Raw genomic sequence first — 16,688 nt, 5'->3', positions numbered from 1 at the left:
TGAACTCAATTCCTGGCTATTGTTCTTCATCTTCCAAAAGGTTGAGGTTACAGTTGGGAGCTATAATACCTGGGTTTTCAAGTATTTCCAATACACATTTGGCTACATTTTTGGATACAGAAAGCATCGATAAGAATAGCTAACTTTGTAAATGACTCATATTGTCAAAAACATGTGTGTCCGAAACAGAAAAAGGAATCTGAATAGTCATATCTCAGGTGTCCATGAAGCAGCCAACACGGTGCCTTTTGTCTTTAGTTTCTGACTACTTGAGTTTGTTCTCTGAGTTTAACTCCTATTTAACTTCCATTTTTTTCCTGCTTGTGGATCCCTTGTATTTGTCAGATTGTGCTGGCAAAGACTTGTACATTCTTTTTTTTGTTCATTTGGTTTTTGGTTTTTTGAGGTAGGATCTCCCTCTAGCCAAGGCTGACCTGGAATGCACTATGTAGTCTAGGGTGGCCTTGAACTCATGGAGATCCTTCTACCTGGAATTAAAGGGATTAAAGGTATGCACCACCACGCCTGGCTACATTCTTATTAAAATGGTTCAAGTCCTTTTGCCTTAGGTGTATATTTCCTTTCTTTTTAAAAACAATATATTTATTTACTTGCAAAAGGATAGAGAGCAAATGGGTGCACCAGGAACTCTTGCTGCTGCAAATGAACTTCAGATGCAAGCACCACTTTGTGCATCTGGCTTTGTGTCAGTACTGGGGAATCAAGCTCAGGCTGACAGACTTTGCAAGCAAACACTTTAACAGCTGAGCCAGCTCTCAGTTCCTGTTTCCTTTCTTACCGGCTCTGCATATCCTCTTTCACTGCTCCACACAGACTTCAATGGTGTCTCTTGGCTCATTTTCTATTCTAAAAGGCTTCCTTGATTCTGTCTTGTTACTTTGGACTGATATTGACACCAGGGTCTTAGAAGTGCCAAGCATTGCAGATTGAATGTGAAATCTGTCCCACAGGCAGTTTGAGTAATTGGTCCCCAGCTGGTGGCAGTTTTTGGAAGACTGTGGGACCCTTAGGATGTGGAGCCTTGCTGGAGGAAGTGTGTTGCTGGCTGTGGGCCTGGAGGAGTTGTGTCCTGGCCTTATTTCCTGATTGTGCTTTGCTCCCTGACCAGCCAGCCTCCTACTCTGTGCTGCTCTGCCTCCCCTGCTGTGACGGAAAGTATACCTTGAAACTGTAGCCTGGAATAAATGCTTTCCAACCTTAAACTGTTTCTTGCCAGGCACTTGGTCACAGCAATGAGGATAGTAACTGATTGACCAAGCCTATGATTTATCGTCAAGTTACCACCAGCACTATTTGGTATTGTCTATGTATGTACCCTCTTGTACACCATGGATGACACTTCACAAAACGTACTTTAGTATCTTTTGAAAATCTTCACGCTTTTCATTACCTTGGTTACTGATCTTTAACTTATAGTTAATATTTAATAGTTAAATGTTTCACACTAACACACTAAAGTGAATATTAATAATTATATAACTGTATGCACACAATTGTAATATTCCTGTTTTATCTTTGATAAATATAATTTTATTCATATTAATTACTTAGGATTGTAACTTTATTATAATGCTTTGAAACAAAGTTAGAATAAAATGAAAGAGGAGGATGGAGAGATGGCTTAGCAGTTAAGTCGCTTGCCTGTGAAGCCTAAAGACACATGTTCAACTCTCCAGATCCCATGTAAGCAAGATGCACAAGGTGATGCAAGCACGCAAGGTCGCACATGCACATAAGGTGACGCACACTTCTGCAGGTTGATTGCAGTGGCTGAAGGCCCTGGCGTACCAATTCCCTCTCTCTCTTCCTCTTGCTCTCATAAAAATATTAAAATAAAATAAAATAAAATGAAGGACGATGACAATTTAGAGACTTTTTATTTGTATGATACTACATATATATGCTTAAAATTATTTAATTTGAAGTAACATACTATCTTCCTCCTTGCAGGTACACAGATCTCTTAGAAGAAGCAACAAAGAGATCAAGTAATTCAAAAAATGAAGGCATACCTCATGACACGAAACACTTTTACCATAAGATTGAAATAATTAACACAACACACGAGGTAATTATAATCAAGTTTGGAAACAAAAATCACTCATGCCTGGATCATATAAAATTTTCTATGCTTTAAAGACTGAAATGAAGGTATAAAATATTTAAGGGTCAGGGGAAGTGGCTGTTAGTAAAGTGTTTGCCATGCAAGCATGAGAACCTGAGTCCAGATCCCGTACACTCACATAAAAGCTAACATAGCAAAGAGGCTCCCAGACAGAGAGGAAATGAGGCCCACAAGGAAGCACTGAGGTGTATCGCTGGTTCTCGGTAAAGTGTTAAGTAAACATATATTCAGGGATAATTCACTGTGGATCTTGGCTATGTGATATGTGCTTTTCTTTCTTTTTTTTTTTTTTTTTAAGAAACAGCTTGTGTTTGCAGCTGAATACTTTTATCAAACTGTTTCCTCCCTATAGAACATTTCATGTTCAATATCTTCTATGAGATTTCTTTTTTTTCTTTTTTTTTCTGGTTTTTTGTTTGTTTGTTTGTTTTTGTTTGGTTTTTTTTTTTTTTTTTTTTTTTTGGTTTTTTGAGGTAGGGTCTCACTCTAGACCAGGCTGACCTGGAATTCACTATGGAGTCTCAGGGTGGCCTCGAACTCACGGCGATCCTCCTACCTCTGCCTCCCGGGTGCTGGGATTAAAGGCGTGCGCCACCACGCTCGGCTCTTCTTTGAGATTTCTTATTCTTGTCTGTTTTAATTCAAGCTGGCAAAGAAATGTTTGGTATTAAATGTATCTAAGGACTATTGACCTCCTTTTTTCTGATGTCTTTTCGTTAGCATAAGGTCTCTCGGCTGGAGCATACAACTGAAAAGCTCAAATCTAAGCTCTTTGAGATGGAGACACAAAATTGTCTAGCTACAATCAAAACAGAAAAGTATAAGACATTAGACCAAGAAGTGAGAGTAAGAAAAGCTCAAAAACAGAGCATGTAAGTAAAACCAAAAAACTACACATAGAAAATTAGATGCTGGGCTGGAGAGATGGCTTAGCGTTTAAGCACTTGCCTGTGAAGCCGAAGGACCCCGGTTCGAGGCTCGGTTCCCCAGGTCCCACGTTAGCCAGATGCACAAGGGGGCGCACGCGTCTGGAGTTCGTTTGCAGAGGCTGGAAGCCCTGGCGCGCCCATTCTCTCTCCCTCTATCTGTCTTTCTCTCTGTGTCTGTCGCTCTCAAATAAATAAATAATAAAATGAACAAAAAAAAAAAAAGAAAAGAAAATTAGATGCTCATAATGTTTCACAAATGCATAATTTAACATGCGTATATGTGTAGGTATACAAATGTGGGTATGTGTGTAGATGTTCTTCGTGCTCAACCTGTTTTTGAGACAAGGTCTTTTGCTAAACATAGAAATTACTGTTTGGGCTAGTCTAGGTAGCCACTAACACCTAGATATCCTCCTGTCTCTGTCTTCCCAGTACTGGGATTATAGGCCCATGCCAATACACCTGGCCTTTTTTTTCCCCTTTAAAAATTTTTATTATTATTATTGACAACATATTTTGCATGGATACATCATGTGTTGCTACCCTCTTTTCCCTCATCCCTGCCCACTGGGGACCATCCTCAGTGGGGTTGCATGTATTCCCTATGGGGTTTTGGGGTTATGTGTTGTGGAAGCAGCAGTAAGTTATTTTTTGGCGGGGGGGGAGGGGATGCCTCTAGACATGATGTCTCAACCTGTGGGCCTTACAATCTATTTGCCCCCTCTTCTGCAAAATTCCCTGAGGGTGAGTTGTAAGTCTACTTTAGTAGTGAGCTCTTAGGAGCCTGTGGATCTCTTCTTTGGTAAATGTTGAGTATCCTCAGGGTCTGTCTCCTTCACCCTGGCACTGATATCGGGTTCAGCATGGAAGCAGAACTCTTGCTTGTCTCCCCAATTCCTCTGTGGCTTCAGCTGTGGCTTGGCTGAAGTGTGAGGGGTAGTTTAAATCCTCGGGTCTCACTACCTTCTGAAAAAGAAGAACAGATTCTCCAAAAGAAAGTGAAGTCAGCATAGTTTAAATGGGATAAGCATTATTAATTTAGGGAGAATTTGATGGATGTAACCCATCTTTTAGTCAAAGACTTTTAGGTCACTTATGTATAGGATCATATCATCTGCAAATAGGGCTAACGTGACTTCTTCCTTTCCAATTTGTATCCATTTTATTTCTTTCTCCTGTCCTATTGCTTCAGCTAGTACTTCTAGTACTATGTTGAAGAGCAGTGGTGAGAGTGGGCATCTTGCTCCCAATCTTAGGGGGGATTCTTTGAGTTATTCCCCATAAAGTATTATTTGGGCTTTAGGTGCTTTACAAATAGCATTTGTTGTGTTGCCATATAAACCCTCCATACCTATACTTTCCAGCATTTTGATCATCATGTAGTGGTGTGTTTTTTTTTCAAAGGTTTCTCTGCATCAATTGAGACCATCATGTGGTTCTTATGTTTTTTTTATGTGGCATATTACGTTGACTGATTTCCTGATGTTAAACCATCCCTGCATTCCTGGGATGAAGCCTATTCGATTAAGGTGGATAATGCTTTTGATGTGTTGTTGAATTTGGTTTGCAGAGAATTTATTCAGGATCTTTGCATCTAAATTTATCTGGGATATAGGCCTATAGTTTGCTTTTTTTGTGACACCTCTGCCTGGTTTTGGTGTTAGGGTGGTAGCTTCATAAAAGGAATTGGAAAGGATTCCCTGCTCTCTGATTATGTGAAACAATTTGAGAAAAATTGGTTTCTTCAATGAAGATTTGATACAACTCAACTGAGAAGCCATTCGGTACTGGACTTTGCTTTTGGGAGAAGTTTTTTATAACCTTTTCACTCTCCATGGATATGATACATTTGTTTAGGAGATTAGTTTGTGAGTTTTGTTTGGGTAGGTGGTGTATGGCTAGGAATCTCCCCATTTCTTCCAGATTATCCAGTTTTGTGGAGTAGAAGTTTTGGAAGTATGACTTGATGATTCTTCCAATTTAATGGATGTCTGTTGTGACCTCCTTTCTAGTTTCTGATTTTGTTAAATTAAGACTTTTCTTTTTTTCATTTAATAAGTTTGGACAGCGGTTTGTAAATCTTGTTTACTTTTTCAAAAAAACAGCTCTTTGTTTCATCAATTTTTTAAATTGTTTTCTTAACCAGGCATGGTGGTGCATGCCTTTAATCCCAGCACTTGGGAGGCACAGGTAGGCGGGCTGCCGTGAGTTCAAGGCCACCCTGAGACTACATAGTGAATTCCAGGTCAGCCTGGGCTACAGTGAAACCATTCCTTAGGAAACCAAAATAACAATAATAATAACAATAACTTTGTTTTCTTAGTTGCTACTCTGATTTCCTTCGATCTAGAACTCTTAAGGTTGGAATATTCTTGTTTTTCCAGTGCCTTTAGGTGGACAATGAGGTCATTGATTTGGGATCTCTCTGTCCTTGGTATGAATGCATTTGGTGCTATGAATTTTCCCCTTAAGACTGCCTTACTTGTGTCTCATAAACTATGTTCATTTTATAACCTGCCACTTTGATGAAAGAGTTTAGAGAAGTGTTTTATAGAGTCTCTTATGTATAGAATCATATCATCTGCAAATTAGGGTAGCTTAACTTCATACATTCCTATATGCATCCTTTTTATTACCTGTCTTAACCAGTAAGCCATTTTGGTAATCCAGTTTTTCAATTTTTTTTTAATTTTTTATTTATTTATTTGAGAGCGACAGACACAGAGAGAAAGACAGATAGAGGAAGAGAGAGAGAATGGGCGTGCCAGGGCTTCCAGCCTCTGCAAATGAACTCCAGACACGTGCACCCCCTTGTGCATCTGGCTAACATGGGACCTGGGGAACCGAGCCTCGAACCAGGGTCCTTAGGCTTTACAGACAAGCGCTTAACCGCTAAGCCATCTCTCCAGCCCCAATTTTTGTTTTTGTTGAGATTTTCTTTGCATACTGAATGTGATTTTTTTTAGAGATACTTCAGGGTGATACTGAGAAAATGTACATGCTATAATGTTTGGGGAGAATGTTTTATAAATATCTACAAGTTCCACTTGACCTATGATATCATTTAACTCCCGTGTTGCACTCGCTTGCACTCGCTTGCGTGCTCTCTCTCTCTCTCTCTCTCTTTCTCAAGATAATCTCCTTATTCATTAGAGTGGGTTATTGAGATTGGCCAATATTATGGTGTTGGAGTTGATTTCTGAGTTTAAATGTAATAATGTTTCTTTTATACAGTTAGGTGCATCTATATCGGGTATACACTTGTTTAGGACTACAAGGTCCTCTTTGGAGGATTGTTCTCTTTATCAGAATGAAGAGGCCTTATTCATCTCTTCTGAGTTATTTTTGCTTGAGGTCAATTTTGTCCAACATTAGAACAGTGATGTCTGCTTGCTTTCTGGTTTCATTTGCTTGGAATATATTTTTCTGTGCCTTTACTCTAACATAGTATCTTTCATTGGTGATGAAGTATATTTCTTGAAGACAAGGAAGAGATGGATTTGGTTTGGTCATCCAATCTGCTATCTGTGTCTTTTGTTTCGAGACTTTTGAGAATGGTAATATTCAGGATTATTATTGAAAGATGTGTATTGATTCGTGTAATTTCACAGTGTTTGGCATTTGATCATTCCTTAATTGTTTAACAATCATTCTAGCATCATTTTTTCTGTAGCCTCTGCATAGATGTGTATATCATTCTCTTTCCTATGAATTATCACTTCTAGTATTCTCTGTACAGCTAGCTTGATGATCAAAAATTCCTTTAGCCTATTTTGTCATAGAAATAGTTATTTTTTTCTTCCTCCTGTAATTATGACTTATTGTTTCATGGGTATAGTACTCTGGGTTGGAAACTGTGGTCCTTCACAACTTGAAACATAGCATACCAAGCATTTCTGGCCTTTATATTTCCATTGTGAAGTCAGCTGTTAATTCTGATGTACTTGCCTTTATAAGTGACCTGAAGCTTCTCATTTGCATGTGAAAATATTCTTTCTTTTGCTTGGGTTTTTGCAGTATTTGAAAGGTTACATCATTGCTTATGCATTCCAGACAAGGTCTCTTCCAATGCAGCTATATCCCCAGCCCTACTGATATTTTATTCTCAAATTTTAGTCACCTTTTCTTTAGTAGAGGTGCTTGCTATCTTCAAGAGGGATTTTCTTAAAGTAGGGTTGAGGTATCATGTCCTTGTCTTATAACTGGTATTTCAAGACACCAGACTCTCTCCCCAGCCTTTCTGATTGAATGAAGTAATGTTTTTACCAACAGTTACTATCTTGAGCATAGACTCTACAAAAATGATGAGAGTTCACTAGAAAACAGTCAACACTTAATTGCTCATCATTGTAGAGAATCATTGGCAGTATCACATGTGCCAGCATATTGGTTATTGTGGATTTGTGAGTGGAGAAAAAAGATTAGAAAGAAGAAAATTTTATAGAACAAGAAATTAGCTTTAAGTTCAACAAGTACTGAGGGTACACTGGTGGACACATTCTATCACATTATAAGTTACCTTTCTTTCACACCTTTGAGGTTACCATTAGATGATAGGTAGGGACATATTCTTCAAATTTTCTCAGTTCAGCGTGAGTGCATGCTAGAAAAATCAACACAATGACATTATTGTGGATGACGATTAAGTTAAAAGTGGCTGAATGATTCCTTGTTCAGTGTGAGGGATGCATAGAAGACAGAAAGGTTGGTTTCCACCACTTAAAACTTGAGAAGGGGCTGGAGAAATGGCTTAGTGGTTAAGGTGTTTGCCTACAAAGCCAAAGGACCCAGGTTTAGTTCCCCAGAACCCATGCTAGGCAGCTGCACAAGGTGGCACATGGGTCTGGAGTTCATCTGCAGTGGCTGGAGGCAATGGTGCACCCATTCTCTCTCTCTCTCTCTCTCTCTCTCTCTCTCCCTCCCTCCCTCCCTCCCTCCCTCCTCTCCTCCCTCCCTCCCTACCTATTTCTCTCTATCTCTCAAAAAAAAAAAAAAAATTGAGAAGGAAGGGCCCAGCTAATGATCTTAGAAGCTGACTGGGTTTATTTTAATCACCACCTGAAACAAATCCTTCTTCCCCATGGTTGTTTGGCTGAATTATCCCTCAGTTATTAACCTCACCCATGTATTATATGGAATGCATATCAGTGAAAGAAAATTAATCCAAACAGATTTGGGAATTTGCATTTTCAAAAACATACCCAATACTGGCTTACTAAATGCAAGTATTGATAGAGTTTTTTGAAAGTATGTGTTTTCCTTCATGCATATCTTTAATAAGTTCAACATGCTGTTTAAATTAACTTATGACTACTGAAAACCTATAATAGTCAAGTAAGTTAATGCATGCATCATCTCAGATATCCTTACATTTTTTCCTAGTTAAATATGCTTATAACTGAAGAATTCTTCATGGAATGGGAGAATCTGTGCTCACCTTTTGTTCTCTTGACAGGTGTCCTGTGCAATTTACTATGGAGACTGACCAAAGACGTTCAGAACCAGAAGATTTAAGAACAGCAAATGTAAATCCAAGGTCTTCTGTGGAGAGTCCTAACTTCAACCTAGCCAGAGTGAGTCTGAACATTGAATTTCTTGGTGTAACATTTCACATGTAATGCTTGCTTTTAATTTGGTGAACTAGAGCCTGGCATGGTGGTGGACGCCTTTAATCCCAGCACTCAGGAGGCAGAGGTAGTAGGATTGCTATGAGTTCTAGACCACCCTGAGATTACATAGTGAATTCCAGGTCAGCCTCAGCTACAGTGAGACCCTATCTTTAAAAAAAATAAAATAATAATAATAATAATAATAATAATAATAATAATAATAATTTGCTGAACTAATGAATTATATAGCTAACATGTTCAGAAGCTTATGGTAATGCATGTTAATGAAGAAAACGATGCATTCATAATTTCATGAAGTCTGTCGTGCTGACACAATTTAACAGATCCTTCGTTTCCACGTCTGAGGAAATACAGGTAACTCACCCCATGTGGTGTAGCTATCCTGAAAGGCTGCATCTACATGAGATCATAGAATGTGAATATGATCCCTTTGACCACAGGAACCTATCTTATGCTTGGCCTTAGATTTCAAGTGTTTTTGTTTTGTTTTGTTTTTCTGGTTTTTTGAGGTAGGGTCTCACTCTGGTCCAGGATGACCTGGAATTAACTCTGTCATCTCAGGGTGGCCTTGAACTCATGGAAATCCTCCTACCTCTGCCTCCCAAGTGCTGGGATTAAAGGCGTGTGCCACCACGCCCGGCTTCAAGTGTTTTTAACTGCTTGGAGTTCACAGACTGTAAGACTGATCCTGCAGCATCTCAAGTGTGTTGAGACATTTCCACGTGAATGATGGATATTCAAACATTAGCTTTCTCTCAGCCCTCCCTCATTTCCTTTCTCTGAACCTCACCCTGGCTTCCTGAGAAGCACCACTGATACCAACTTCACCTTAGAAACAAGTCACACTACTCCATGCTAGGAAGTGAAGAGGAGAAAGAACACATGGTCATGGTCTTTGGGAAACGTGGCACCTCACTTAGGCTGATATTTTCCAGGTCCAACTATTTTCCTGCATATGTCATACTTTTATTATCCCTCAGTGCTTAGGTTGATAAAGTGGAAGGCTATGTGCCTGAAGTCTGCAGGGTGTTTCTCTGCCAGGTCTGGTGGCTGGGGAGCTCACTATTAAATGTGGGCTGGAAATTCAGTTCAAGAACCAGCTGAACCTCTCATCTGGAGCACCTAGGCTTTCTTTGTGGCCTCCCTTCCTCAAAACATGGGAACAGATTCACAAGACAAGCACTTTGGGACCAAAAGCTTCCATAATCTAGAGGTGGAAGTCACATGCATCATTCTTATCACACTCTATTCAACAGTAGCACGGCAAGGATTGACCTATATTCCAGGGTTTTATGGGTGAATACTGAAGAATGACATGTACTGGGCTGGAGAGATGGCTTAGTGGTGTGTTGGTTTGATTCAGGTGTCCCCCATACACTCAGGTGTTCTGAATGCCAGAGTCCCAGCTGATGGCAATTGTAATTAAACGCCTGCTAGAGGCCTGGTATAGTGGCACATTCCTTTAATCCCAGCACTCAGGAGGCAGAGGTAGGAGGATTGCCATGAGTTCAAGGCCACCAAGAAACTGCAAAGTGAATTACAAGTCAGCCTGAGCTAGAGTGAGACCCTACCTCAAAAAACAAAAAAACAACAACAGCAACAAGATCAAAAAACATAAAAAGCTTCCTGGAGGCAGTATATTGTTGGGGTGGGCTTATGGCTGTTAAAGCCAGCTCCCCATTGCAGTGTTTGGCACACTCTCCTGTTGCCATTGTCTACCTAATGTTGGCCAGGGGATAATGTCCATCCTCTGCTCATGTCATCATTTTACCTGCCATTGTGGAGCTTCCCCTCGAGTCTGTAAGTCAAAATTAACCCTTTTTTTCCCCCAAAAGCTGCTAATGGTCAGGTGATTTCTGGCAGCAATGAAAACCTGACTGCAGCAATTGGGTAAGGTGCTTGCCTGTGAAGCCTAAGGATCTAGGTTTGATTCTCCATTACTCAAGTGAGCCACATTAACATGGTGACATATGCATCTAGAGTACATTTGCAGTGACTGGAAGCCTTGTCATGCACATTCTCTGTCTATCTTCTATATATAAATCAATCTCTCTCTCATATAAAGAAATAAATATTTTTTCAAAATATTTTCAATAAAGTCGGGTGTGTGGTGATGCATGCCTTTAATCCCAGCACTCGGGAGGCAGAGATAGGAGGATCACCATGAGTTCGATGCCACCCTGAGACTACATAGTGAATTCCAGGTCAGCCTGGGCCAGAGTGAGACCCTACCTTGAAAAACCAAAAAATATATTTTTTTCAATAAAAGAATGACGTGTTCTGAAACCAGTACACTGCCCTCTGGTCAAAAGACCCTGTAATCCTGTCACTAGAAAAATTAGCTTCATTCCCACTTACTGTATATGAAAGTCTCCATATCTGGATGAAGGAAATTATAGCTCACAGAATTGCAACAGGTAAATCCTTGTTCAGTGTGAGGATGTTGTGGAAGGTAGAGAGGGCAGGTTACTTCCCGGGGAGATCTAGCAAGGGTAGAACTAGCCCACCTCTTCAGCACATGCTTTCAGATCATTCTGGCCACAAATTCAGCTAAAAAGTTCTTTCAAAACACCTCAGTAGAGAGTTTGCCTGACATGCTGAGGATGTGGGATTGACACTCAGAATGCATGCACCTGTAAACTTGCTCACACATACGCACACACACACAAATTATATTTGGTGAATTCTATCAGATACAGGCAAAATTGTTTGTCCATATTTTTTTAATTTTGATATTTTAATGCTTGGCTTAGGTTAGCCTGTCATGCTTCTGCCTTCCTCCAGTAGACATTTCTATTCCTCCTGTATTGCTTAATTTCTCTTTTTTTTCCCTATAGAAATATATTTACTTCTTTAGACCAATTGAAAACCTATAATTGTACACAGTTTGTATGCTGCCATGCCCATTTCTGTGTTAAAACTCTATATGATGGGGCTGGAGAGATGGCTTAGCAGTGAAGACATTAGCCTGTGAGGCCTAAGGACTCAGGTTTGATTCCTCAGTACCCACATAAGTCAGATGTACAATGTGGCACATGCATCTCGACTTCATTTGCAGTGGCTAGAGGCCCTGGAATGCCCCCTCTCTATCTGACTCTCTCTCCCTCTCTTTCTCTCTGTCTCTCTCTCTCTCTTTCTCTTTCCTTCTATTTCTCTCAAAAATAAAGAAAATTTTTAAAAATGAGGGTAACTGAAGAACTTCAGAAAACCATGAAAAAATAACACAGAAAAAATCCTGGCTGGAGAGATGGCTTAGCAGTTAAGGCATTTGCCTGCAATACCAAAGAATTCCCCAGGTTTGATTCCCCAGGATCCACAGAAGCCAGATGCACAAGGTGGCACATGCTTCTGGAGTTCGTTTGCAGTGGCTGGAGGCCTTGCCCATTCCCCCCCCCCCCTGTCTCTCACTCTCTCAAATAAATAAATAATTTTTAAAATCCCTGAATAGTACGCAATACCATGTACATATGTATAGTTCTATCTTTTTCACCTATTTAAACGTTCTCTGAATAACTGAAGGTACTTTAGGAATAAAATACCCAGCATTTATTTCCATAGCAACTACCTTAAATATGTCCTTTAATTTCTTTTAGCTGAAAGAGCAATATCTCAAAAAATTACAATGTAATCAAAATTCTTCAGATAGAAGTTCACAAAAATACCCATTGACACATCTGTTAAATGAATGCAATAATAGAAATACTAAAGAAGAGTCAGAAACATCGTCTAGACTACCAAAGTAAGTCAAAGCAAATAATTGTGTAAAATAAACAAAGCTCACTAACGTGTCCTATACTTTTTACTGAGAGGTTAATGAGATTTGTGCATCATGAATAAAAAGTAAACAACATGACCAAACCTGGGAAAGCACATTTAACAACTTAAGTTCCATTCATAAGTTAAAGTGACTTATATCACTTTCCATCTGGTGTTTACACACCACATACCCTTTAATATTCATATGCATGTTTCACCTGACTTATCTATTAGAGTTTAGGCTGAATAGTTGTGAGGCTTTTTAACTGAGAAAGTGTCATACACATAAAATAATGCATGGTATTTCCTATAATTATGAAATTTAAATTTTGATTATTTTTGAGCATAATAAGGTAATCCAAAGAGTTAAGTGTTACTAATGTTACACTTGTGGGCATATTCTGGCACTTGCTAAGTTAACTTTCTGTGACATCCTTGATGCTGCCACTAGATGGACAAATTGTTCCGCAAATTTTCTCTGTTCAATGTAAATGCCTGCTTTCAAATCAAAACTGTAACATTATTGTGAAGGAACATTAATTTAAAAGTGGCTGAAATGATTCCTTGTTCACTGTGAAGGATGCCTGGAGGACAGAAGGGGTGGTTTCCTCAGTGAAAATTTGAGAAGGATGGGCTCAGGTAATGATCTTAGAAGCTGACTGGGTTTATTTTAGTCACCATCTGAAACAAATCCTTTTTCCCCGTGGTTGTTTGGCTGAATTATCCCTCAGTTATTAACCTCACCCATGTATTATAAGGAATGTACATCACTGAAAAAAAATTAATCCAAACAGATTTGGGAATTTGTATTTTCAAAAACACCCTATACTGGCTTACTAAATGCAAGTATTGGTAGAGTTTTTGAAAGTATGTGTTTTTCTTCATGCATATCTTTAATAAGGTCAACATGCTATTTAAACTAATTTATGACTCCTGAAAACCTTTAATGGTCAAGTAAATGAATGCATGCTTCATCTCAGATATCCTTACATTTTTTCCAGTTAAATATGTTTGTAACTGAAGTATTCTTCACGGAATGGGAGAATCTATGCTCACCTTTTGTTCTCTTGACAGGCGTCCTGTGCAATTTAGTTTGGGGACTGACCAAAGACATTCAGAGCCAGAAGACTTAAGGACAGCAAACGTAAACCCAAGGTCTTCTGTGGAGAGTCCTAATTTCAACCTAGCCAAAGTGAGTCTGAACAATGAATTTCTTGGTGTAACATTTCACATGTAATGCTTGCTTTTAATTTGGTGAACAAGAGCCTGGCATGGTGGTGCACGCCTTTAATCCCAGCACTCAGGAGGAAGAGGTAGTAGGATTGCCATGAGTTCTAGACCACCCTGAGATTACATACTGAATTCCAGGTCAGCCTGAGTTAGAGTGAGACCCTACCTCAAAAAACAAAAAAACAACAACAGCAACAAAATCAGAAAACATAAAAACCCTCCTAGAGGCAGTGTATTTTTGGGATAGGCTTATGGCTGTTAAAGCCAGCTCCCCATTGCAGTGTTTGGCACGCTCTCCTGTTGCCATTGTCTACCTAATGTTGGCCAGGGGATAATGTCCATCCTCTGCTCATGTCATCATTTTACCTGCCATTGTGGAGCTTCCCCTCGAGTCTGTAAGTCAAAATTAACCCTTTTTTTCCCCCAAAAGCTGCTAATGGTCAGGTGATTTCTGGCAGCAATGAAAACCTGACTGCAGCAATTGGGTAAGGTGCTTGCCTGTGAAGCCTAAGGATCTAGGTTTGATTCTCCATTACTCAAGTGAGCCACATTAACATGGTGACATATGCATCTAGAGTACATTTGCAGTGACTGGAAGCCTTGTCATGCACATTCTCTGTCTATCTTCTATATATAAATCAATCTCTCTCTCATATAAAGAAATAAATATTTTTTCAAAATATTTTCAATAAAGTCGGGTGTGTGGTGATGCATGCCTTTAATCCCAGCACTCGGGAGGCAGAGATAGGAGGATCACCATGAGTTCGATGCCACCCTGAGACTACATAGTGAATTCCAGGTCAGCCTGGGCCAGAGTGAGACCCTACCTTGAAAAACCAAAAAATATATTTTTTTCAATAAAAGAATGACGTGTTCTGAAACCAGTACACTGCCCTCTGGTCAAAAGACCCTGTAATCCTGTCACTAGAAAAATTAGCTTCATTCCCACTTACTGTATATGAAAGTCTCCATATCTGGATGAAGGAAATTATAGCTCACAGAATTGCAACAGGTAAATCCTTGTTCAGTGTGAGGATGTTGTGGAAGGTAGAGAGGGCAGGTTACTTCCCGGGGAGATCTAGCAAGGGTAGAACTAGCCCACCTCTTCAGCACATGCTTTCAGATCATTCTGGCCACAAATTCAGCTAAAAAGTTCTTTCAAAACACCTCAGTAGAGAGTTTGCCTGACATGCTGAGGATGTGGGATTGACACTCAGAATGCATGCACCTGTAAACTTGCTCACACATACGCACACACACACAAATTATATTTGGTGAATTCTATCAGATACAGGCAAAATTGTTTGTCCATATTTTTTTTAATTTTGATATTTTAATGCTTGGCTTAGGTTAGCCTGTCATGCTTCTGCCTTCCTCCAGTAGACATTTCTATTCCTCCTGTATTGCTTAATTTCTCTTTTAATAGGACATCCCTATAGAAATATATTTACTTCTTTAGACCAATTGAAAACCTATAATTTTACACAGTTTGTATGCTGCCATGCCCATTTCTGTGTTAAAACTCTGTATGATGGGGCTGGAGAGATGGCTTAGCCGTGAAGACATTAGCCTGTGAGGCCTAAGGACTCAGGTTTGATTCCTCAGTACCCACATAAGTCAGATGTACAATGTGGCACATGCATCTCGACTTCATTTGCAGTGGCTAGAGGCCCTGGAATGCCCCCTCTCTATCTGACTCTCTCTCCCTCTCTTTCTCTCTGTCTCTCTCTCTCTCTTTCTCTTTCCTTCTATTTCTCTCAAAAATAAAGAAAATTTTTAAAAATGAGGGTAACTGAAGAACTTCAGAAAACCATGAAAAAATAACACAGAAAAAATCCTGGCTGGAGAGATGGCTTAGCAGTTAAGGCATTTGCCTGCAATACCAAAGAATTCCCCAGGTTTGATTCCCCAGGATCCACAGAAGCCAGATGCACAAGGTGGCACATGCTTCTGGAGTTCGTTTGCAGTGGCTGGAGGCCTTGCCCATTCCCCCCCCCCCCGTCTCTCACTCTCTCAAATAAATAAATAATTTTTAAAATCCCTGAATAGTACGCAATACCATGTACATATGTATAGTTCTATCTTTTTCACCTATTTAAACGTTCTCTGAATAACTGAAGGTACTTTAGGAATAAAATACCCAGCATTTATTTCCATAGCAACTACCTTAAATATGTCCTTTAATTTCTTTTAGCCGAAAGAGCAATATCTCAAAAAATTACAATGTAATCAAAATTCTTCAGATAGAAGTTCACAAAAATACCCATTGACACATCTGTTAAATGAATGCAATAATAGAAATACTAAAGAAGAGTCAGAAACATCGTCTAGACTACCAAAGTAAGTCAAAGCAAATAATTGTGTAAAATAAACAAAGCTCACTAATGTGTCCTATACTTTTTACTGAGAGGTTAATGAGATTTGTGCATCATGAATAAAAAGTAAACAACATGACCAAACCTGGGAAAGCACATTTAACAACTTAAGTTCCATTCATAAGTTAAAGTGACTTATATCACTTTCCATCTGGTGTTTACACACCACATACCCTTTAATATTCATATGCATGTTTCACCTGACTTATCTATTAGAGTTTAGGCTGAATAGTTGTGAGGCTTTTTAACTGAGAAAGTGTCATACACATAAAATAATGCATGGTATTTCCTATAATTATGAAATTTAAATTTTGATTATTTTTGAGCATAATAAGTTAATCCAAAGAGTTAAGTGTTACTAATGTTACACTTGTGGGCATATTCTGGCACTTGCTAAGTTAACTTTCTGTGACATCCTTGATGCTGCCACTAGATGGACAAATTGTTCCGCAAATTTTCTCTGTTCAATGTAAATGCCTGCTTTCAAATCAAAACTGTAACATTATTGTGAAGGAACATTAATTTAAAAGTGGCTGAAATGATTCCTTGTTCACTGTGAAGGATGCCTGGAGGACAGAAGGGGTGGTTTCCTCAGTGAAAATTTGAGAAGGATGGGCTCAGG

General features: G+C 39.2%; 1 protein-coding gene across 1 annotated transcript in view; it reads left to right on the top strand.

Moving 5' to 3' along the window:
- The window catches only part of LOC123462788, a 187,018-nt gene that overhangs the window by 136,946 nt on the left and 33,384 nt on the right, over positions 1-16,688 (top strand). Inside the window, exons 88-93 of the mRNA XM_045156362.1 lie at positions 1,972-2,089; positions 2,867-3,018; positions 8,531-8,648; positions 12,299-12,444; positions 13,536-13,653; positions 15,886-16,031. Of these exons, the coding sequence (XP_045012297.1) occupies positions 1,972-2,089; positions 2,867-3,018; positions 8,531-8,648; positions 12,299-12,444; positions 13,536-13,653; positions 15,886-16,031 (798 nt within the window). The remainder of the gene's footprint in view (positions 1-1,971; positions 2,090-2,866; positions 3,019-8,530; positions 8,649-12,298; positions 12,445-13,535; positions 13,654-15,885; positions 16,032-16,688) is intronic.

Source organism: Jaculus jaculus, chromosome 8 (genome assembly GCF_020740685.1).
Source record: "Jaculus jaculus isolate mJacJac1 chromosome 8, mJacJac1.mat.Y.cur, whole genome shotgun sequence".
Taxonomy (NCBI): domain Eukaryota; kingdom Metazoa; phylum Chordata; class Mammalia; order Rodentia; family Dipodidae; genus Jaculus; species Jaculus jaculus.
Note: the sequence above shows the minus strand (reverse complement) of the source record. Positions and strands in the feature narration are given on the sequence as shown.